This window comes from Capra hircus, chromosome 8 (assembly GCF_001704415.2).
Source record: "Capra hircus breed San Clemente chromosome 8, ASM170441v1, whole genome shotgun sequence".
In the NCBI taxonomy this organism is placed as follows: Eukaryota; Metazoa; Chordata; class Mammalia; order Artiodactyla; family Bovidae; genus Capra; species Capra hircus.
In genome coordinates, this window is record NC_030815.1 from 38,329,197 (window position 1) to 38,354,351 (window position 25,155).

The 25,155-nt window shown below is 38.3% G+C and overlaps 1 protein-coding gene across 5 annotated transcripts in view; it reads right to left on the reverse strand.

The window, feature by feature from the left end:
- The window catches only part of IL33 (interleukin 33), a 70,891-nt gene continuing 53,946 nt past the window's right edge, over positions 8,211-25,155 (reverse strand). For 4 of the 5 annotated variants that reach the window (XM_005683681.3, XM_005683683.3, XM_013965943.2 and 1 more), the window contains 6 exons: positions 16,290-16,412; positions 15,614-15,754; positions 14,338-14,445; positions 13,718-13,768; positions 12,789-12,886; positions 8,211-9,746 (listed from right to left, as the gene is read on the reverse strand). In XM_005683681.3, coding sequence (XP_005683738.1) covers positions 9,540-9,746; positions 12,789-12,886; positions 13,718-13,768; positions 14,338-14,445; positions 15,614-15,754; positions 16,290-16,412 — 728 coding nt within the window. In that variant the 3' untranslated portion in view covers positions 8,211-9,539. The remainder of the gene's footprint in view (positions 9,747-12,788; positions 12,887-13,717; positions 13,769-14,337; positions 14,446-15,613; positions 15,755-16,289; positions 16,413-25,155) is intronic. The other variant, XM_005683684.3, reaches the window with a different exon arrangement.

A 25,155-nucleotide genomic window follows, 5' to 3' on the forward strand; every position in this document is an offset into this window, starting at 1 on the left:
ATAAAGATTGGAAAATCAATAGATAAATTATTAGAATTAATAAGAAAGTTTAGCAAGCCTATTTGGCACGATATAAATATGCCAAAAATATTATATTTCTATACAACAACAAAAAGTATGCATTTCTATATAGCAACAAAAAGTATGCTTTAATAAAATTTACAATAACATTAAGAAATGTTAAGTTCTGGAGCAAACCTAACAAGGTGAGTCCAAATAAGTTTTGGCATAAATTATAAAACATTATCGACAGACATTAGAAAATACCTAAATGGAGAAATAAATCACATTCTTGGATTAGAAGATGTGTTATTGTAAATATTTAACTTGTTCCAAGTGATCAGCAGATTCGGTGCAATTTCAATCAAAAGTCTCAACTGTTTATTTTAATTTATAATTTAAAAAGACTTTATTTTACTTTTTATTTTGGCTAAATGGGTCTTCGTTGTGGTACAGAGTCTTTCTGTAGTTGCAGTGCTCAGGCTTCTCTTCCTGTGGAGCACAGGCTCTAGAGTGCACAGACTCAGTAGCTGCAGCGCGTGGGCTTAGCTGCCCTGTGGCATGTGGGCTCTTAGTTCCCAACCAGGGATTGAACCTGTGTCTCCTGCATTCAAAGGCAGATTTTTAACTGCTGAACCATCAGGGAAGTCCCCCAATTGTATATTTAAACCTGATGAATCAATTCTAAAATTCATGTGGAAATGCAAAGAACTATAAGAATACATGTCATTCTTGAAGAAGTATTAGCTTGGGGGACTTGCTTTACCAAAATGCTATTAGATATCAAGACAGACAAATAGAGTAATGGAACAGAATAGAGGCATAAGAAAACTGGTCCATGTATATATGAAAACTTACACTGTATATGAAAGCTTACAGCAAATAAGTGAAGGAAAGAATGAATGTTTAAAGAAACGATACTGGGAAAATCGATTCTCCACGTGGCAAAATAGGCTGTAGATGCATTCAGATTTCAACATGAAGAGCAAAATAATGAAATTGTTAGAAACAGTATAGAAAAATGTCTTAATGATGTGGATGACATGGAGTAGGGAAGGATTTCTTTAAAAAATACAGAAAGCATAAATCATTAAAGGTGCATAAACTCAGCTATGTTAAAATTAAGAATTTCCCTTTACCAAAGACAGCACAAAGAGAAATTACTAATATAGGGCACAAATTGGAAGAAGACGTTGGCAACTGATAAAACTGACAAAAAGTCAGTATCCAGGATATATACGTAAGTTCTACATTTAAGTTAGAGAAAAGTTCATAGAGAAATAGGAAAAAGCTCAAAAAGCATTTCATAGAAACAGAAAGCTGCATAACAAATTAACCTATTAAAGAATGTTCTACCTCAGTAGTTAAGGAAATACAAATTAAAATCATAACATAGTACCATGTCATCTTACCCATGAGACTTGCAAAAATAAAAAGCTAACAATAAGTAGTTTTGGTGAGAATGTGAAATAAGAGGAATACTTAGACTGTGGATGAGGATGTAAATTGGTATAAGCACTCTGAAATTAAAGAAAGTAATACAATACCCCATGATTCATCGGTCCCACTTTTAAAGAGAAATTTTTGCACATATGCCCTGGAAGACATATAAAGAAAGTATAGGAATATTAAACGCAATGCAGCTTGTAACAGTGAAAAACAGAAAACACTTCAGATGTCTTTTGAAAATGATAAGCCTCATTATTCATGAACTAGGAGGAGGGATGGTCTGATTACCCCACATGTTATATAGATCATGAGCAGTGTCTGCTATACCATCCAACAGGAAGATTCACAATAGCTCAAATTACTTCTTAAACCCAGGAAGTGTTAACATAGTCCATTATGTTCTTTTTTTTCCCTTTCATTTAAAAAATAATTCATAGGTCTTTAGGGATAAAAGTATGGTGTCAACAATTGGCTATATGAGAGGAATAATTTGCCAAATTGACCATTGGTATTCTGGAAGTCTAGAGGGAGAATATACAATAAAATACTTTAAAAGACAATTTCAACACCAACACTGAAATCAATTTTGGCAGTCTCTAGTTTGCAAAATTACTTTGTATTAATTTTGAGACTGACTTACACACAGTAAAATGAGACCATATGAAGGGTGTGGTAAGTTGTTTTGCAAAAGCAGAATGTCCTTTCCTTATAGTCTACTTGAGTAATTAATGACTATAACAGCTGTTGTAACAACAGTTCATTCCCCATCCATCAAATCATAATGGTTTTATAATGAAGGCAAATGAGTTTTCCAGTACCAGACCAGAGTGACTATTTTCTCCCTGTAGCTCTCAGTTAGTAGCATATTTAACAGTGTCTCGAGAAAGCCAAAATTAACCAGTATCATTGGAATATTTGACTCTTACCCATCCTTCCTCATCCATCACTCAGATAGGAACTGTTTTTTTTTTCATTTTGAATCTTACCTTTTATTTATTTATTAATTTTAATTTTTACTTTATTTTGCTTTACAATACTGTATTGGTTTTGCCATACATTGACATGAATCAGCCACGGGTGTACATGTGTTCCCAATCCTGAACCCCCCTCCCACCTCTCACCCCATATCATCTCTCTGGATCATCCCCGTGCACCAGCCCCAAGCATCCTGTATCGTGTATCAAACATAGACTGGTGATTCGTTTCTTACCTGATAGTATACATGTTTCAATGCCATTCTCCCAAATTATCCCACCCTCACCCTCTCACACAGAGTCCAAAAGTCCGTTCTACACATCTGTGTCTCTTTTGCTGTCTTGTGTACAGGGTTATCATTACCATCTTTCTAAATTCTGTATATATGTGTTAGTATACTGTATTGGTGTTTTTCTTTCTGGCTTACTTCACTCTGTATAATAGGCTCCATGAAAGAAAGAAACAGCAGAGAGAAGGAAAAGGGTTGGGGGAGAAAATCTAGTAGAGAAAAAGGAGACTTGGGACTGGGGAAGGAAGTAATATTTCATATTCTAGGAAAAGAAAATGTTGCTGCTGACATTTTGGGTGGTCATGTTACATAAAATGACCTCCAAGAAAACAATGACAGATAAACTTGACTTCTAGTCCTAGCCTTATTAGTCACTAAGCTGTGATGCCAAATATCACTGAGAAAATGCCTTAATCTTTCTAAGCCTTGGTTTCTTCATTTGTAAACTAGGCAGAGTAATAGAACCACTTTGCAGACTATGATAATGCATGTAAAGCATGTAGCTTAGCGCATGGTGGGTGCATAATCGACCTTAATTTGAAGGCCCTTGGGTTCATGAACTCAGTGATCCATTTCATTTTTTGAAGTTTGCTTTATAAGTGTTTTTATAACAAGTCTTTAAAAAGAGTCTCCATACTGCCAAGCTTATGCTAGGATTTAAGCTGCAATTTTGTGGTGACTAAATCTAGAAGATACAGTTATGAAATTGCTCTCTTACTGAAAATAAATTAGGTAACAGTAAATCAAATCCCTTATGATTATACAGTGGAAGTGAGAAATAGATTTAAGGGACTAGATCTGATAGACAGAGTGCCTGATGAACTATGGATGGAGGTTCATGCCATTGTACAAGAGACAGGGATCAAGACCATCCGCATGGAAAAGAAATGCAAAAAAGCAAAATGGCTGTCTGGGGAGGCCTTACAAATAGTTGTGAAAAGAAGAGAAGCAAAAAGCAAAGGAGAAAAGGAAAGATATAAACATCTGAATGCAGAGTTCCAAAGAATAGCAAGGAGAGATAAGAAAGCCTTCCTCAGCGATCAGTGCAAAGAAACAGAGGAAAAGAACAGAATGGGAAAGACTAGAGATCTCTTCAAGAAAATTAGAGATACCAAGGGAACATTTCATGCAAAGATGAGCTCGATAAAGGACAGAAATGGTCTGGACCTAACTGAAGCAGAAGATATTAAGAAGAGGTGGCAAGAATACACAGAAGAACTGTACAAAAAAGAGCTTCATGACCAAGATAATCATGATGGTGTGATCACTCACCTAGAGCCAGACATCCTGGAATGTGAAGTCAAATGAGCCTTAGAAAGCATCACTATGAACAAAGCTAGTGGAGGTGATGGAATTCCAGTTGAGCTATTTCAAATCCTGAAAGACGATGCTGTGAAAGTGCTGCACTCAATATGCCAGCAAATTTGGAAAACTCAGCAGTGGCCACAGGACTGGAAAGGGTCAGTTTTCATTTTAATCCCAAAGAAAGGCAATGCCAAAGAATGTTCAAACTACCACACAATTGCACTCATCTCACACGCCAGTTAAGTAATGCTCAAAATTCTCCAAGCCAGGCTTCAGCAATATGTGAACTGTGAACTTCCAGATGTTCAAGCTGGTTTTAGAAAAGGCAGAGAACCAGAGATCAAATTGCCAACATCTGCTGGATGATGGAAAAAGGAAGAGAGTTCCAGAAAAACATCTATTTCTGCTTTATTGACTATGCCAAAGCCTTTGACTGTGAATCACAATAAACTGTGGAAAATTCTGGAAGAGATGGGAATATCAGACCACCTGACTGCCTCTTGAGAAACCTATATGCAGATCAGGAAGCAACAGTTAGAACTGGACATGGAACAACAGACTGGTTCCAAATAGGAAAAGGAGTGCGTCAAGGCTGTATATTGTCACCCTGCTTATTTAACTTCTATGCAGAGTACATCATGAGAAACGCTGGACTGGAAGAAACACAAGCTGGCATCAAGATTGCTGGGAGAAATATCAATAACCTCAGATATGCAGATGACACCATCCTTATGGAAGAAAGTGGAGAGGAATTAAAAAGCCTCTTGATGAAAGTGAAAGAGGAGAGTGAAAAAGTTGGATTAAAGCTCAACATTCAGAAAATGAAGATCATGGCATCTGGTCCCATCACTTCATGGCAAATAGATGGGGAAACAGTGGAAACAGTGTCAGACTTTATTTTTGGGGGCTCCAAAATCACTGCAGATGGTGACTGCAGCCATGAAATTAAAAGACCCTTACTCCTTGGAAGGAAAGTTATGACCAACCTAGATAGCATATTGAAAAGCAGAAATATTACTTTGCCAACAAAGGTCCATCTAGTCAAGGCTATGGTTTTTCCAGTAGTCATGTATGGATGTGAGAGTTGGACTGTGAAGAAAGCTGAGCACCCAAGAATTGATGCTTTTGAAGTGTAGTGTTGCAGAAGACTCTTGAGAGTCCCTTGGACTGCAAGGAGATCCAACCAGTCCATTCTAAAGGAGATCAGTCCTGGGTGTTCGTTGGAAGGACTGATGCTGAAGCTGAAACTCCAATAATTTGGCCACCTCATGCAAAGTGTTGACTCATTGGAAAAGACCCTGATTCTGGGAGGGATTGAGGGCAGGAGGAGAAAGGGATGACTGAGGATGAGATGGCTGGATGGCATCACTGGCTTGATGGACGTGAGTTTGAGTGAACTCCAGGAGTTGGTGATGGACAGGGAGGCCTGGCTTGCTGTGATTCATGGGGTCACAAAGAGTCGAACATGACTGAGTGACTGAACTGAACTGACTGAAAACAACTATGGTGCAGATTATCTCTGTGCATAGTACCTCTGAGCTCCAGAATTGAAACTTGTTTTGTTATCTACATGTGGATATGTCAACCATCTCAAACTATTCAAAATGAAGCACTTGTTCATTCATCCATGAATCTGTTTCTCTTCAGGTTTTGCCATCTCAGTGCCTTTGTGCATCTCTGCTCAAGTCAGAAAACTGAATCATTTCCAAATCACTCCATCCTTCAGTTCTCAATCCAGTTTATCTCCAAGTGCTGTTTAAAACTCTTTCAAATGAATCTTCAATCTGTGTACTAATTCCATTGTCTGCTGCCATCACCCTAAACCAAACATCATTTTAAAAACTTGGATTATTGTAATAGCTCTCCACATAATCTCTCTACTTCTTTTCTTCCTTTCTTCCAATCCACTGAATCTTGTCATCTTGCTCGAAAGTTTGATGGATTCGAGCTTTTAACATGACTTATAAAACCCTGAGTGATATGTTCCATGCCTAACTTTTTAGCCTTATCTATCAATATTCACTCCTTTACCCCATTAATGTGGGAATTGTTTTCCCAGTGTGAGTATTTTGCATCAATAATATGGTACACTTGAGAAGACTTTACCAAGATCTAAAGAATTAATTTGTTGTTCCATCATTCAGTCCTGTCCAACTCTTTGCAACACCATGGACTGCAGCACACCAGGCTTCCCTGTCCATCACCAACTCCCGGAACCTACTCAAACTCATGTCCATTGAGTCGGTGATGCCATCCAACCATCTCATCCTCTGTCATCCCCTTCCTCTCTTGCCTTCAATCTTTCCCAGCATCAGAGCTTTTCAAATGAGTCAGTTCTTCACATCAAGTGGCCAAAGTATTGGAGTTTCAGCTTCAACATCAGTCCTTCCAATGAACATTCAGGACTGATTTTCTTTAGGATGGACTGGTTGGATGTCCTTGCAGTCCAAGGGACTCTCAAGAGTCTTCTCCAATACCACAGTTCAAAAGCATCAATTCTTCGGCACTCAGCTTTCTTTATAGTCCAACTCTCACATCCATACAAGACTACTGGAAAAACCAAAGCTTTGACTAGATGGACCTTTGTTGATAAAGTAATATCTCTGCTTTTTAATATGTTGTCTAGGTTGATCATAGCTTTTCTTTTAAGGAGCAAGCATCTTTTAATTTCATGGCTGCATCTGCAGTAATTTTGGAGCCCAAGAAAATAAAGTCTGACACTGTTTCCACTGTTTCCCCATCTGTTTGCCGTGAAGTGATGGGACCGGATGCCATGATCTTAGTTTTTTGAATGTTGAGTTTTAAGCCAACTTTTTCCACTCTCCTCTTTCACTTTCATCAAGAGGCTCGTTAGTTCTTCTTCACTTTCTGCCATAAGGGTGGTGTCATCTGCATATCTGAGGTTATTTCTCCCGGCAATCATGATTCTAGCTTGTGTTTCATCCAGCCTAGAATTTCTCATGATGTACTCTACATATAAGTTAAATAAGCAGGGTGACGATATACAGCCTTGACGTACTCCTTTACCAATTTGGAACTAGTCTGTTGTTCCATGTCCAGTTCTAACTGTTGCTTCCTGCCTTGCATACAGATTTCTCAAGAGTCAGGTCAGGTGTTCTGGCATTCCCATCTCTTTCAGAATTTTCCACAGTTTCTGGTGATCCACACAGCCAAAGGCTTTGGCATAGTCAATAAAGCAGAAATAGATGTTTTTCTGGAACTCTCTTCCTTTTTCCATGATCCAGCAGATGTTGGCAATTTGATCTCTGGTTCCTCTGCCTTTTCTAAAACCAGCTTGCACATCCGGAAATTCACAGTTCACGTACTGTTGAAGCCTGGCTTGGAGAATTTTGAGCATTACTTTACTAGCATGTGAGATGAGTGCAATTGTGCGGTAGTTTGAGCATTCTTTGGCATTGCTTTTATCCACCATCAAAACACAGGCATCTAAGTGACAAAAACCACCATACATTTGAATATTTTAATCAAATAACACTGACTATAGTGATGACAGAGAGTGTTTTTTAAAGGAAAATTAATCATGTAAAATAAGAAAACCAGGTTGGAAGTCTTAGGTTAAAATTATAATGCAAGTACGTGTTGGCTATTTGATCTTGGGTTTAAGTCACTGAATACCTACTTTGTGCTGGCCACCATGATGGGCACTGGGAGCACAAAGGTGAAAAAGACACAATCTCTTCTCTGGAAAATTTTAGTTAATTTTGAATCACCAGAAATATTAGGCAAATAACTTCCTCCACTTACTAACATTGATGGGTTAAGGTATAAGAATTTCACAATATTGAGTCATTTTATGATAAAATCACTATGGTCTCATATACTTTTGAAAAACACAGTTTATTTAAGAATATGAATAATGTAATGGATATATTTGGTTACTTAATAATAATAATTTTAAGTATATTATACAGATGCACATCATCAACATTTAGTGTTTTTCAGAGGGAATGATATAGATTCTGTTTTTATTGTTGTTTCTATAGTTAAATTATTGACAAAGTAATGAAACAAAGATATATTGTTCTATAAGTTTTTGCCCTCATATAGTAATTCGCAGCCTCTTTTATGTGGCACCAGCAGTTATAGTCAATATATCTCAACAACTTAAAAAGCCTACACTTTCAGAAAAAGTCTTATTTTGTAAGTATTTTGTCATTATGTTTATCATTTATTGTCAGTATTATACCTATGAAAAATTACAGTAGAAATTGCAAAGGTTTTAAAGTAAGCAAAAGCTATTTAGTAGTTGAGAAATGTTATTATATGATTGACTATAAACTTTAGTACCTTAGTAACAATAAAACACAAAGATGTTTAATGAAAAATATTGCCACTGATAGGTTTATGTAAAATTCTACAGCATCAGGTAGAAAAAGCAGAATAAAGATACTGGCATGAGAGATCAGGTGATGTAGAAGTGAGGTCAGGGAGTACATTTGGGAGTACATGACATAGTTGGTCAAAAGAAATGTATATGTATATTCCATAGTAAGCAGGGTCATTGGGAAATCAGACTAGAAAAGGACTTGCACATGTGAGAAGAAAGGATTAGAAAAAATTTTGTTTAAGGTGATGAGTAGATCAAAAGTCATGGGTTCCTGAAAGTCAGGGTCAGAAGAACATATGAGGGATAGCCAGTTATTGAAATTGTAATATTAATCCTATGTCCCATATAAGCTCTAATAGGTTAGAGGACTTCTAGCCCCTCCATAGTGCTTGCAGCCCATGGTACTTGCATGCCTGAACATATGTTGTGGTTCAATGCTTCAAAAAAAATTCTAGTTTGTTAGATATTCCTAATAATTTCAGTTTTATGTCTGAAATAAAATTTATTTTACTTTTTAATGTAAGAATGCCTTGCTTAATGTTAACGCAATCTATAAAAATTGGAATTTAAAAAATGAGAGATGAAATTATTCAGTTTTAAATACTAGATTTAATTTTCTTAATTTTAAAATTATTCTTGCCTTTTCACATATTCATATTACCTGCTTAGCCATTTAGGTGTCTGAAGTTTTGAGTATTTATAAACAATCTTGATGTTTTATTCTGGTTGTGAAATGGTCAATCTGTGTAGCTTCCAGTTGTCTTTTCATTAAGCCTTTAAGTGTTTGAGGCTATTGTTTAGAATCATGGAAAATGATGTCCCTATGTAGCTCTTTAAAATTGATCTTTGACTAAAGCAAGACTAGGGATAAGGACCTTTGGGAAAAAAGTAAAGGTCAGGTGTATACTTCAGAATGTTGGCAAGTCTCTTTACCAGTATGCTATTAAATATTCCAATATTTGTATTGAATATGCAGAATATACAGAGAGATATACAGAGGGAAATGAAAAACAGAACTGAAGGGTTATAAAAAAATTTTTGTACATAATAAGGAAAACATTCCACACCATACTAAACATTCCGTTTGCCTTCGTGTTATCTGTCTCTTTATATCTCATCTTTTTTTCAGTGGTAGCTATTGGGGCTACTCAACCAAAGATCTGCAGCTTTCCATCACATTAAGTTTGAGAGCTTAAATGTGATATTCTGTGTATTTGAATCCTCAGGGTCTTCCCCTCTTTTAATTAGAGCTAGTTGGTTATCCTTTACTCCTAGAAACACTCCAGGATTGCTCTTACATTCAAATGAAACACACTGGGAGGACGTCTCATGAAGGACAAAGAAGGCTTGTTCTGGCAACTGGTTTTCACATTTTTGTAGCTGAGGAAAACAAGAGAGAAAGTAATCAATATGTGAGTGGGAAGTTCAGAGTTAACTTTACATCCCTGTGTTGAAAACTAAAAGAGAATAATTATTCATAACTTGATATTTCTAGCAAGCCTGCTTACTGGATAGGGGATAGGAAGTGGGGAGAAAGTGAGCAGAGGGCCCAAGCAGGGGAATTTGATTTGATTCACTGATAGTATATTTTGAGAGACATAATGGCTTAGAATAAGTGGATCTTGATGCAGTAGTTCTGGATTCATACTTCTCTATTTGCCATGTGGTATCTCTGAGAACTAGACACTTTGCTTTATGTTTCAAGTCTCAAGTATTTATTGCAGCCAGTTTTCTAGTTCAACCCCTAACTTACCCATAGATATGTGAGTGATATAAATGAGTATTATTTTAAGTTATTAAGTGGTTCGTTACACAGTGTACCTGACCAATACAATGACTTCATAAGACAGTTACTGTGAGAATTAAATAAGACATTACTTAACCTTTAGCATACAACTTGGTATATATAATAAAGCTCATTAGGAGTCAGCTTGTATTGTTGAGTAGTTATATATGCCAAACACTGTTATATAAACTTAGAAATGTTTTGTTGAGGGAGATGCATCCAGAGTTTACATTAGTACCTTGCATGGCTACACTGCTGCTGTTGTTCAGTCACCAAGTCGTGTCCAACTCTCTGTGATTTTATGAACTGCAGCACGCCAGGCTTCCCTGTCCTTCACTATCTCCCTGAGTTTGCTCAGACTCATGTCCATTGAGTCAGTGATGCCATCCATTTTATCCTCTGTTGTCCCCTTCTTCTCTTGCCCTCTATCTTTTCCCACATCAGGGTCTTTCCCAGAGTATTGTCTCTTCAAATCAGATGACCAAAGTATTAGAGCTTCAGGTTCAGCATTAATTTTTCTAATGAATATTCAGAGTTGATATCCTTTAGGATTGATTGATTTGATCTCCTTGTTGTGCAAGGAACTCTCAAGAATCTTCTCCAGCACCACAGTTGGAAAGCATCAATTGTTTTGTGCTCAGCCTTTTTTATGGTCCAACTCTCCCATCTATACATGACTAATGGAAAGGCCTTAGCTTTGGCTATGTGGACCTTTGTAGGCAAAGTGATGTCTCTGTTTTTTTTTTTTAACAGACTATCTGGGTTTGTCATAGCCTTTCTTCCAAGGTGCAAGGGTCTTTTAATTTCATAGCTGCAGTCACCATCTATAGTGATTTTGGAGCCCAAGAAGATAAGTCTGTCACTGTTTTCATTTTATCCCCATCTATTTGCCATGAAGTCATGGGACCAATACCATGATCTTAGTTTTTTGAATGTTGAGTTTTAAGCCAGCTTTTTCACTCTTTTCTTTAACCTTCCTCAAGAGGCTCGTTAGTTCCTCTTTGCTTTCTGCCATTAGGGTGGTGTCATCTGCATATCTGAGGTTATTGATATTTCTCCTGGCAATCTTGATTCCATCTTGTGCTTCATTCAGCCCAGCATTTCACATGATGTACTCTGCATATAAGTTAAATAAGCAGGGTGACAATATATAGCCTTGATGTACTCCTTTCCTTAGTTTGAACCAGTCCATTCTATGGCTGGTTCTAACTGTTGCTTCTTGACCTGCATACAGGTTTCTCAGGAGGCAGGTAAGGTGGTCTGGTATTCCCATCTCTTTAAGAATACTCCACAGTTTGTTGTGATCCATAGAGTCAAAGGCTTTAGCCTAGTCAATGAAGGCAAAAGATGATGTTTTCCTGGCATTACCTTGCTTTTTCTATGATCCAACAGATGTTGGCAATTTGATCTCTGGTTCCTCTGCCTTTTCTAATCCAGCTTGTACAACTTCAAGTTCTCAGTTCACATATTGTTGAGCATTACCTTGCTAGCATGTGAAACAAGTACAGTTGTGCAGTAGTTTGAACATTCTTTTGCAGGGCCCTTCTTTGGGATTAGAATGAAAACTGACCTTTCCCTGTCCTATGGCCACTGCTGAGTTTTCCAAATTTGCTGGCATATTGAGTGCAGCACTTTAACAGCATCATCTTTTAGGATTTTAAATAGCTCTGCTGGAATCCTATCACCTCCACTGGCTTTGTTTGTAGTGATGCTTCCTAAGGCCTGCTTGACTTCAGACTCCAGGATGTCTGGCTGTAGGTGATTAATCACGCCATTGTGGTTATCTGGGTCATTAAGATCTTTTTTTGCACAATTTTTCTATGTATTCCTGCCGCCTCTTCTTAGTATCTTCTGCTTCTGTTAGGCCCATACCTTTTCTGTCTTTTATTGTGTCCATCTTTGCATGAAATGTTCCCTTTGTATCTCTAATATTCTTGAAGAGATTTCTAGTCTTTTCCATTCTATTGTTTTCCTCTATTTCTTTTCATTGTTCACTTATCATGACCAATATAACAGTTCTATTTACTAACTGAGGAAGACAGCGCAGTGAATCCTATGATCAGAATGTAGGTTGTTATGCTATCTCTATATCTTGGCATATGGAAATATTTATGAACCCATCCCTTTAGCAGTTTCAGACTATGAAATTACTTTTCAGTTGCCCAAGATAATGATATTTTACAAGGAAATACTGCCTGAACAAAAACAGTAGTTCCTACAGCCAAAGAGAAAGGATTTTATATCATTCTATTCAGCAGTGCTTCTCAAACTTTAATGAGTCTATGTACCTATGAGTACCTATGTACCCAGGAGTACCTATGTACCCAGTAGTACCTATGAGTCTCCTGGAGATTTGTTAAAATGCTCGTTTTGATTCAGTTGTGAGGGAGTCTGGAAGTCTACATTTCTAACAAGCTCCCGGGTAATGCTGCACTGCTGGCAGAGACCAGACTTTCAGTCGGAAGGGGACACATGCCAATTTTACTCCCTTCCCTATTTCAGAAGCAAGGTATTAATTGTAACTGGTTTTGTTTTATTTACAATATTACAAACAAAACTTCTTCAAAGTACCCCAAACCCCCAAATCTGCACAGATGAGTAGTCAGTCATGATAATTAGGTGCATGTTTCTGTTACCTCCACAGAGTGCTCCTTACTGTTAGCATGCAGCAAGAAGTCTTTGTCTTTCGTGGGGCTCAGGTTTACCATTAACTTCCGATGACTACCATCACCATCTTGCAATTAAAACACACAAATTATAAACTTAAGAATTGTAACTCATTTTAATTTAAATGAATTTAACACCCAGGAAAAGAGTCCCAGATGTAAAATGACTATTTCATTCACCAACACATCTATTAGAAATATTTGTACCCAGATAAAACTAAAGAGTCATTGGACAGTAAGGTGTCATTCTAAGTCCCCTTAGGAGAGAGGTTAGTTTTCTTACATGCTTTCTAATAGTAGAATTGAGAATCTAATGAGTATTGCTCTCAGTGTCAGCTTCCCTGTCTGCATAGAAAGCCACTGATAGTTGTCCCAATATCGAATTCCTCCTTTTGTGTAATAACAGAATGTTTCCAGGCCTGCCTTATGTAGCAATATGTCTTAGTTCTGACCAACATAAGGTGAATGTTAAGTGTCAGGTACAACTTCCAGGTTGTGTTCTTAAAGGAAATAAAACTCATAGTTTGTTCTGATAAGAAGGACATAGACGGCAGCCCACCAGGCTCCCTTGTCCCTGGGATTCTCCAGGCAAGAACACTGGAGTGGGTTGCCATTTCCTTCTCCAATGCATGAAAGTGAAAAGTGAGAGTGAAGTCACTCAGTAAGACACTGTTATTCTGAATCTCTGTTAAATGCAGCCAATTTATCCTGATTATTAAACTGCAAAATGGATGAGATGGAATCAGTCCTTTTAAAATCTAAAATCCAATATTTTTACCATGAATTGGGTAGGAGAGAACCTTCTGAGACACCTTCCTTTTCCATGGAACATGTTTGGATGTGTCTTTACCCTAAATTTAAGAATTCAAGCCCCAGAGCTACCCAGCCTCCCAAATTACCTGTTTCACTTAAGGGGAATTGGGATTCATAGTAACGGAGTAACACCTTGTCTGAAAGAGAATGCATAAAATCCCTTTAGTGAGATACAATTTTACCAAATGATTTCAGTTTCAACATATATAACATCAGAAAATATCCTCTTATTATGTATCAATAAAAGCAAAACTTTTGTGGCTTTGAGAAAAGTCTTAAAAATGTATAAATATGCTCTGAGGATTTCCCCAACAATGTTGGTATTAAAATATTTAAAATGTTGTTCATAGCATTGGTATACTCTTTTGCTAGAATTACACTCTAGTGGTATTGATAAAACTGGAAAGACCTAGTAGATATTAATAATTTAATGACAGTAAATATGTGTGGTACTTCCTTCTGTATTTCACAACAGATACAACTTCTCAATATCATCATTCTTCCTTGATGAACCCTGAATAAGCTTCTGAATCCTCCCCAATACAGTGATATTCAAGCATCTATTGCCAGTGCATTGGAGTTAGCACATAGCATGAAATCTATTAGCCATATCTGAGTTAATCTATTGTTTACAGTTTGTTAAATTTATTAATTTTTACTTTACTGGTCATCATTATATCATTATAGACAAAAGGAAATAGTCTACCTTTCTCTCGGTCTCCTATCAAGTCCTCAACACAGATCTCATAGTTTCCATCCTCAAAAACAAAACTAATGAACTGATCGTTGTATGTACTCAGGGAAGCAGAATGTTCTGTAACAAGTAAAAATCTTGTCATTAAGAATTTAAAGACTTGTTTCCATGAAAAATCTTTTGAAAATTAAGAAACCTTCTAAATGTGTTGTGGTTTTTTTGTCTTTGCAACTTGAGTTGTACTTTTCTATCACCGTTGAATAGATGAAAGTCTCAGGCACAAACTTAACATAGCTCAAAGGTTGAGCTATGTTATGGGATCATAAGATGCTAACCTCCTGCATGAAGGATATCAAAGATGCTAGCCTCCTGTGTGAAGGCCATGGGAGGCCATATTAGTGTGCTTAGGGGAGGGTTTGATGGGGAGAAAGAAACTGGAAAAGTGATAGACATTGCTCAAAGAAAACTCTGCTTCTTAATTTCACATGATCTAGGGAACTGTGGGCAACGGGGGACTGTATTTTGATAGACATGTATAAGATTTTGTATTTTGATAGACATGGATAGACAACTGTAAAGATGGAGTTACTTGGAGACTTTCAACAGTCCTGGAGGATGCAGGTGTGAGCCTCATTTTGTCTTCTGGCCAAAAAACTGCAACACTTAAATCAGTACTCTCAATTTTTTTTTAATATATCAGCACACACAGAAAATGATATTTCTGCAGCATGCTGGGGTAAACTGGGTCAGATTTAGAGACTACATATATAGGCCCTAGATGAAAAAAAATAATTATATTTTATTTATAGTGTAGAATTATGCTAAAGAAAATAATATATATAACATTAAGAACTTTAAATATTGAATTTATTTGCACATGTGTGATATAAGTTAAAACAATCAACAATTATTTAAAATTTTTGAGTTGAAATTATATTTGAAAATATAATAGCTCTTCCTTTTCTTTCATTGTCAAAATGTTGAAATTTGGAGAGATAATGTGTGGTTTTTTTCCCCAAAAAAGATAATATATTTATCTCAGGAATTATGTAGATGAGATTCCAGTCCATAGCAAGCATTTCAAAATAATAATATAGTTCTGACTACAGAAGGCACAAGTACTGTTAGAGCAGATACCCTGTACTACTTTGGATACCGCTTAAAAAGGACAGAAGTTTCTGATATACATGAAATTGTAGAGTTGGGGCTGCTTCTTGGACTAGCACTCGTGAGGGTCCCATGTCCTACCTCCCTTCTCACCCTCACACACCCCTGTGACCAATCTTACCTTTGATACTTGATAGGTGATTTGCTGTAGAGTATTTCTTGACCGTTGTATTACCCAAGGTGAAGCCCTGGTCCACAGACTGACTAAAGTGTTTCGTCTGCTTACAGGTAAATAGTGCCAGATGCTCTTTGTACTTCTCAGCTGCAGGACATGGGTGGGGATAGGAGTGGGCTGTCAGTCCTCACTCAGTGCAGACCCCTTCCCGTCACCCCTTTGAGGACTTCCAGTCAAGGCTGCTTGCTCACAGTGATGACTGACCCCAGGGCTTTGGTCATGCTATGCTCTGAAGGAATCAATACTTTCTACATACTTACATCCCAATAGGACACACTCACTGGAGTCCAGGCTGAAGAAAACTAGTCACTCATGGTCTCAATACCCAAAAGGCAACCACTATTAATGTTTTAGTTTACTTTCATTAAATGAAAGGAAAAACATTTTAAAATATTATAAAATATATTTATAATTTTGTATCCTCTATTTTTACTTAACATGATATAACCATTTCTTCCACACTATTCTGAAAATGACTAAAAAATAGTTCCTCATCCTTACTCTTTTCCAGAAGGAATTTGGATGAGGAAAGAAATTGTGTATCTTGATGTGATAAGTGAAGGCAAATCAGTGTCCATCATTATGTTGAAAAATTATCAGGAAGTGCACAGTTTCTCCTTACCTGTTGATGAATGCCTTTTGGTGGTTTCTTTCCTAAAGTAACAGACCTTTTTTTCTATTTTAAGGCCGGAGCGTAGCTGCATATAGTACATCTGACAAACTTCTTCAGCCTTCTGTTGGGATTCTAAGTAATTGAAAAAAATCGTAATACCATTTCATTCCATCCTTCTTTATCCTTTTACAAACCCTGAGTGTAGCAGATCAAGAAAACAACCACAGTCCACCGTATCTTATCACAAACCTTGGGGCCAGTTGTTTTTCAAAATTCAGAGTTTTTTAGATTTTAAGATTGTTGTGTAGAGTACATATTGTCTATAACTAGCACATTGAGAAGAGGCTAGGGAAACACACCCAGCAGGGACTAGGGGAACACCTCATAATAAAAAATTAATAAATTTATAGTGAGGCACAGGAAAATATACATCAAGTGAAATAAATAAAGACTTCATGTTGGTTTAGGTCAGGATTTAACTGTTAATGAGTTCAGGTCATATTTTGCTGTTAAATGAGTTATGAAAAGCTTTAGGTCTTTAGAAAAAATTTTGGTTTAAAAACTGGCTTAAGAGACTGTGGCTCTACATCCAACATATATCAATCTTTGCCTAGCTGGCAGGGAGCTCTTTGGTTATATGAAATCTATACTCCTTTCTACTTATCTAGAATCTATTTTTTAATTATTTTAGAGAGATGACTATTGTCTGTAAAGGTTATTAAGAATAGCTGACCCATCTAGTCAAGGCTATGGTTTTTCCAGTGGTCGTGTATGGATGTAAGAGTTGGACTGTGAAGAAAGCTGAGTGCTGAAGAATTGATGCTTTTGAACTGTGGTGTTGGAGAAAACTCTCAAGAGTTCCTTGGACTGCAAGGAGATCCAACTAGTCCATTCTAAAGGAGATCAACCCTGGGATTTCTTTGGAAGGAATGATGCTAAAGCTGAAACTCTAGTACTTTGGCCACCTCATGTGAAGAGTTGACTCATTGGAAAAGACTGTGATGCTGGGAGGGATTGGGGGCAGGAGGAGAAGGGGATGACAGAGGATGAGATGGCTGGATGGCATCACTGACTCGATGGACGTGAGTCTGAGTGAACTCCAGGAGTTGGTGGTGGACAGGGAGGCCTGGCATGCTGCAGTTCATGGGGTAACAAAGAGTCAGACATGACTGAGCGACTGAACTGAACTGAACTGAACTGACCCAGGTCAGGGAGCTTTTTGACTATGTTTTCTTCTAGGAGTTTCATAGTTTCAGGTCTTACGTTTAACTCTTTAAATTCATTGTGAGTTAATTTTTGTGAGTGGTGTAGATAGGGGTTGTTTCATTCTTTTACATGTTATAATCCAGCTTTACCAGCACCATTTATTGAAGAGACTGTTTTTTTATTCCACTGAGTATTCTTAGCTTCCTTGTCAAATATTAGTGTGTCTACAGTGGGCCAAGCACTGTGCATAATTTTCATTTAAACCTTCACAAATAATATTACAGGTAGATATTATTCATTTCACTTTACAAATGATGATTTGAAGTTCTTAGCAGTCGTGACATTTGCCAAAGTTCTGATGAGAAGTTGTGACTCAAGTGTGTCTAATATTAAAGCTATACTTCCATCTACTCCATCTAAGAAAATGCTATATTGCAATTTTAGAGACTAACAAAACACAAACTGAGATTAAATCAGTTGAAGTAAAAAAAATCAGTTATTCATTAATTCTCATTTAACTTATCCAAATAAAAATTAAAATTTCAAATAAAAATTAAATTTGCCACTTGAAAATCATTTTTTAAAAAGCCTTTAAAAGTCAAATAGAAAAGAAAGTGATAACACCTAGGTGATAAGATCTCCATCTTCAACATAATAGCCAATGAATTATCAAGAAATTTACACAATATAGCCAAATTCAATAATTCACAGTAATTCAGAAAATGAAAATAATTACTTGTGATTTTCAGATACATTCTATGATCTTTTCTTGAATTCTGTAGATTTGCCTTCCTAACATGATTAACAAAATTAAGTGGAATAAACTTTTGTTAGTTACTGGTTTGACTTTTCTATATCTTGCCTCTAATTCAGATGAGCATCTACCTTTAGATGTCTTCAACTGTTTGAACAGGGTAAGGCCATTTAATCATACTCATTTGCCCTGGAAATTCCTAATATTCCTTTATAACTTTAGATATGTTAACTGTGGTATCTTACATGTATTTAACACAAAGATAATTTACAAAGCTGTGCCAGAGTCAACCCTGAACTTGGCCTCCTGACAATAATTTAATACAATATGTTATTAATTGTATGTTTTGTGCTGATCTTAGCCTGTTAATAATAACCAATATTGTATTTGGACTGGCCCTTAATGTTCTTATTATGATTGCAAAATGCCCTTCAGCAATAACCATCAGGAAATTGAAGAAATAAAGTTTAATTAATTATTTGTTGTTGTTGTTTAGTCACTCAGTTGTGTCTGACTCTTTGTAACCCCATGGACTGCAGCACACCAGGCTTCCCTGCCCTTCACCATCTCCTAGAGTTTGCTCAAACTCAAGTCCATTGAGTCAGTGATGCCGTTCAACCATCTCATCCTCTGTTGTCCCCTTTTCCTCCTGCCTACAATCAGGGCCTTTTTCAATGAGTCAGTTCTTCACATCAGGTGGCCAAAATATTGGAGTTTCAGCTTCAGCAGCAGTCCTTCCAATGAATATTCAGAGTTGATTTCCTTTAGGATTGACTGGTTTGATCTCCTTGCAGTCGAAGGGACTCTCAAGAGTCTCCTCCAACGTCACAGTTTAAAAGCATCAATTCTTTGGCACTCAGCCTTCTTTATGGTCTAACTCTCACATCCATACATGACTATTGTAAAACCCATAGCTTTGACTATAATTATAGGATTTGGAAATTACACTGCATATATGGGACCACAGAGAGAGGTCACAGGTAGAGAGAGTGCATGGGCCTGAGGTTCTGCTTTTTATTGGGATTGAGTGTGTGATCCTAGGATAGTGAGAGCTCACTGTTTATTGGTGAATTTAAAATATATGAGCAGGAATTTAAAGCATGGTATAGTGAATAGCGAAGTCGCGCAGTCGTGTCCGACTCTTTGCGACCCCATGGACTGTAGCCTACCAGGCTTCTCCGTCCATGGGATTCTCCAGGCAAGAATACTGGATTGGGTTACCATTTCCTTCTCCAGGGGATCTTCCTTACCCAGGGATCGAACCCAGGTCTCCCACATTGGAGGCAGACACTTTAACCTCTGAACCACCAGAGAAGCCCCTTAAAGCATGGTAAGAGTAGGAAAAAAAAAGCAAGTAGTCCAAATGGTCAGTTATGGAAATCAACCAAGATCTTCTGATCTTTATCTAGCTTTGTGACTGGCTGTGTATATTTGGGCTTCTCTGGTAGCTCAGTTGGTAAAGAATCTGGCTGCAATGCAGGAGACCCTGGTTTGATTCCTGGGTCAGAAAGATACACTGGGGAAGGGATAGACTACCCACCCCTGTATTCTTGGGCTTCCCTTATGGCTCAGCTGATAAAGAATCTGCCTGCAATGTGGGAGACTTGGGTTCGATCCCTCGGTTGGGAAGATCCAGTGGAGGGGGGAAAAGCTACCCATTCCAGTATTCTGGCCTGGATAATTCCATGGACTATAGCTGATAAAGAATCTGCCTGCAATGTGGGAGACCTGGGTTCGATCCCTGGGTTGGGAAGATCCAACGGAGAAGGGAAAAGCTACCCACTCCAGTATTCTGGCCTGGATAATTCCATGGACTTATTTGAGATGATCATTTTTGAAGTAGATGCCTCAGCAATCAAAGCTTAAGTCAGGCACTTGCATTACAAAATAGAAAAGCAAAATTCAACTGTCATGGCTTACACTATATTGTATCCCATTGTCTTTTCCGAGTTAAAATGCATAGATGATACTCTAAATATGTTCATTCCTTATATGCTTATCTTAATGTGTAGCGTCCCATAGGGCCATGCCAGGTATGTCCAATATTGAAAGTAGACTCTGTGGGGAGTAGGATATGGGTCTTGGGCAGTTAGAAGTGAAGGTCCTAGAATTGAGGAAATATTGTGGATGTGAAAGAGGATTAGGGGCTGAAGACAGTAATGTAGCAAGTAGCATCTAGTGAGACAAACTCTGGATATAATTCCTTGGGAGCTGACTGTGTTTGAAGTATTTAGAATACTTTCAGTTCAGTTCAGTTGCTCAGTCGAGTCCAACTCTTTGTGACCCCATGAATCACAGCATGCCAGGCCTCCCTGTCCATCACCAACTCCCGGAGTTCACTCAAACTCCTGTCCATCGAGTCGGTGATGCCATCCAGCCATCTCATCCTCTGTCGTCCTCTTCTCCTCCTGCCCTCAATCCCTCCCAGCATCAGAGTCTTTTCCAATGAGTCAACTCTGCATGAGGTGGCCAAAGTATTGGAGTTTCAGTTTCAGCATCAGTCCTTCGAATGAACACCCAGGACTGATCTCCTTCAGGATGGACTGATTGGATCTCCTTGCAGTCCAAGGGACTCTCAAGAGTCTTCTCCAACACTACACTTCAAAAGCATCAATTCTTGGGCACTCAGCTTTCTTCACAGTCCAACTCTCACATCCATACATGACTACTGGAAAAACCATAGCCTTGACTAGACGGACCTTTGTTGGCAAAGTAATATCTCTGCTTTTCAATATGCTATCTAGGTTGGTCACAACTTTCATTCCAAGGAGTAAGTGTCTTTTAATTTCATGGCTACAGTCACCATCACCATCACCATCAGTGATTTTGGAGCCCAAAACAATAAATTTTGCCACTGTTTCCCCATCTATTTCCCATGAAGTGATGGGACCAGATGCCATGATCTTCATTTTCTGAATGTTGAGCTTTAATCCAACTTTTTCACTCTCCTCTTTCACTTTCATCCAGAGGCTTTTTAGTACCTCTTCACTTTCTGCCATAAGGGTGGTGTCATCTGCATATCTGAGGTTATTGATATTTCTCCCAGCAATCTTGATTCCAGCTTGTGTTTCTTCCAGCCCAGCATTTCTCATGATGTACTCTGCATAGAAGTTAAATAAGCAGGGTGACAATATACAGCCTTGATGTACTCCTTTTCCTATTTGGAACCAGTCTGCCACTGGTTCCATGTCCAGTTCTAACTGTTGCTTCCTGACCTGCATATAGGTTTCTCAAGAGGCAGGTCAGGTGGTCTGGTATTCCCATTTTTCTCAGAATTTTCCACAGTTTATTGTGATCCACACAGTCAAAGGCTTTGGCATAGTCAATAAAGCAGAAATAGATGTTTTTCTGGAACTCTCTTGCTTTTTCCATGATCCAGCAGATGTTGGCAATTTGATCTCTGGTTCTCTGCCTTTTCTAAAACCATCTTGAGCATCTGGAAGTTCTCGGTTCACGTATTGCTGAAGCCTGGCTTGGAGAATTTTGAGCATTACTTTACTAGCATGTGAGATGAGTGCAATTGTGCAGTAGTTTGAACATTCTTTGGCATTGCCTTTCTTTGGGATTGGAATTAAACTGACCTTTTCCAGTCCTGTGGCCACTGCTGAGTGTTCCAAATTTGTTGGCATATTGAGTGCAGCACTTTCACAGCATCATCTTTCAGGATTTGAAATAGCTCCACTGGAATTCCATCACCTCCACTAGCTTTGTTCGTAGTGATGCTTTCTAAGGCCCACTTGACTTCACATTCCAGGATGGGAGAATTTGGAAGAAGGTATACTTTAATATTTGGGGTAGCTGAAACTGGTATGAAGGTTGTGTTTTTGAGAGGAAAGCATAAAGGTGTCATGGCTATGGGAACTCTGTTGAAGAGAGTGTTCCATTAGGGTCAAAGCCTTTCAGACTTACTGTTGCCATTTCCTATGTCTCCATCCTGTTTGATATCTGAGGGAAATGTCTTTAAAAGTCTTTTAAGGAAATTCTCATAACCTATAATTTCATCATAGCAACAGCATGATGAGATTTCTCAGGCATGTCATGAGGATGGGCCCAGAAATCTTTTTTTTTAAATATGCTACAGAGAGAGCCAGACCATGGCTGACATGAACTGCAGAAGTGAGTGACTTCATCTTTCTTTATTCCCCAAGCACTAATTTCACCAAAGGCCTCCCCTTACTGTTTACTATCTTTGACCTGTCTGTGACATTTGATTTGGGGACCACATCCTTTCTGAATCCTTCTTCCCTTACTGTTGAATTAGCACTCTTCTTGGATTATTTTTATTTCCCTCTGATCACTCCATCTCTGTCTCTTTGTTGTTCTTCCTTCTCTGCTTGGTCCTAAAATGTTGGTCTTCCTAACGGTTTTGTCCTTTGTCTTTCTTCTCAGTTTAGTCTTTCCAGGCAATCTTGCTTGCTCCAATGACTTCAATCATCTTTTTATATGTTGATGATTCCCCAAAAGTAAGTAGACCTTTGGTCTCTCTCCCAAGCTTTGTATCTTTTGTTTTCTCTCCACAGAAATTTTGATTCCATGGGGCATTTTGACTTAAGTTCCCAAGAAAGGCAATGCCAAAGAATGCTCAAACTACCACACAATTGCACTCATCTCATATGCTAGTAAAGTAATGGCCAAAATTCTCCAAGCCAGGCTTCAGCAATATGTGAACCGTGAACTTCCAGATGTTGAAGCTGGTTTTAGAAAAGGCAGAGGAACCAGATATCAAATTGCCAACATCTGCTGGATCATGGAAAAAGCAAGAGAGTTCCAGAAAAACATCTATTTCTGCCTCATTGACTATGCCAAAGCCTTTGACTGTGTGGATCACAATAAACTGTGGAAAATTCTGAGAAAGATGGGAATACCAGACCACCTGACCTGCCTCTTGAGAAACCTATATGCAGGTCAGGAAGCAACAGTTAGAACTGGACATGGAACCAGTGGCAGACTGGTTCCAAATAGGAAAAGGAGTACATCAAGGCTGTATATTGTCACCCTGCTTATTTAACTTCTATGCAGAGTACATCATGAGAAACGCTGGACTGGAAGAAACACAAACTGGAATCAGGATTGCCGGGAGAAATATCAACAACCTCAGATATGCAGATGACACCACCCTTATGGCAGAAAGTGAAGAGGTACTAAAAAGCCTCTGGATGAAAGTGAAAGAGGAGAGTGAAAAAGTTGGATTAAAGCTCAACATTCAGAAAATGAAGATCATGGCATCTGGTCCCATCACTTCATGGGAAATGGAAACAGTGTCAGACTTTATTTTTTTGGGCTCCAAAATCACTACAGTGACTGCAGCCATGAAATTAAAAGACACTTACTCCTTGGAAGAAAAGTTATGACCAACCTAGATAGCATATTGAAAAGCAGAGATATTACTTTACCAACAATGGTCCGTCTAGTCAAGGCTATGGTTTTTCCTGTGGTTATGTATGGATGTGAGAGTTGGACTGTGAAGAAAGCTGAGTGCCCAAGAATTGATGCTTTTGAAGTGTAGTGTTGGAGAAGACTCTTGAGAGTCCCTTGGACTGCAAGGAGATCCAACCAGTCCATTCTAAAGGAGATCAGCCCTGGGATTTCTTTGGATGCTGAAGCTGAAACTCCAATACTTTGGCCACCTCATGCAAAGAGTTGACTCATTGGAAAAGACTCTGATGCTGGGAGGGATTGGGGGCAGGAGGAGAAGAGGACGACAGAGGATGAGATGGCTGGATGGCATCACCGACTCAATAGCCTTGAGTTTGGGTGAACTCCGGGAGTGGGTGATGGACAGGAAGGCCTGGCGTGCTGCGATTCACGGGATTGCAAACAGTCGGACACAACTGAGTGACTGAACTGAAAGCATCCCTATTTCTATCTATGTAGAGCCTCCTGAATTCTGGATATCTTGACCCAGATGACCTACACTTAACCCAAATGAAAATACACTTACAATAAAAAAAAATAAACTTTATCTTTCTCTACCCCCAATATATTCCTGAAGAATTCCCCATCTTTAAAAATAGTACTGCTATCTGCCAAATCTGCCCAACTTTAAAATCAAAAAGCTGAGAATTAATCATTTCCCCACCTGTCTCCATTCTTCAATTTATTCAGTTTGTCATTAAGCCTTACTGATTTCATTTTCTGAATGTATCTGAAGTTTAGTTTTTCCTTTCCATTCTGTCATCTTAGGGCAGGCCCTCATCATCAGTCCCCTAAGATGAATGCAGTAGACCTCTGACCAGTCTCTGTTTCCACTCTTGCCTCTTTACTCTATCTTCACTACCACCAACATGATCTATCCAAAGTAAAAATGTCTTATTATTTCCCAATTAAACATTTTCAGTGGTTCCCTGCTAGCCACAGGATAAAGTTAAAGCTCCTTCACTGTAACAGAAGATTATCTTATAGACAGCTCCAAACTAAGGGGGGTGATCCCTACTGTATTCTGCCTCCGGCTACTGTTCATGTAGGGATATATGGGCCCAGTTGTTGCTAGATCTTCAAATTTCTCCTGAGAAGCTGTAATTCAGATTTTTATGCAAAATCTCCCAATTTTTAAATGTTACCTCAATTGAAAAACAACAGTAACACTGTTCAGGCCAACTAAAATACTTCTGTTGGATGGATATGGGCCAAGGCTTCCTTATTGTGACTTCTGAATAGATCCATAACGACACTGGATTGTCAGGGCAGGGAAAGGATTAATGGGTATGGCGAGAGGAAATAGTAGGGGAGAATGGGCTAACTCTAAGGAGTAGGTTCCTGGAAAGGAGATACATTTGGGGAGAGGCTTTCCTCTAACTCCTGAAGTTCTGTACTGTGTTGGCACTAGAGGTGAAAACTAGAGGTGAAATGCTCTGGTGCTGACCAGAACTTATGTGGGATCTGACTGTATGGATACCGGTAGAGGTTAAGTACTGA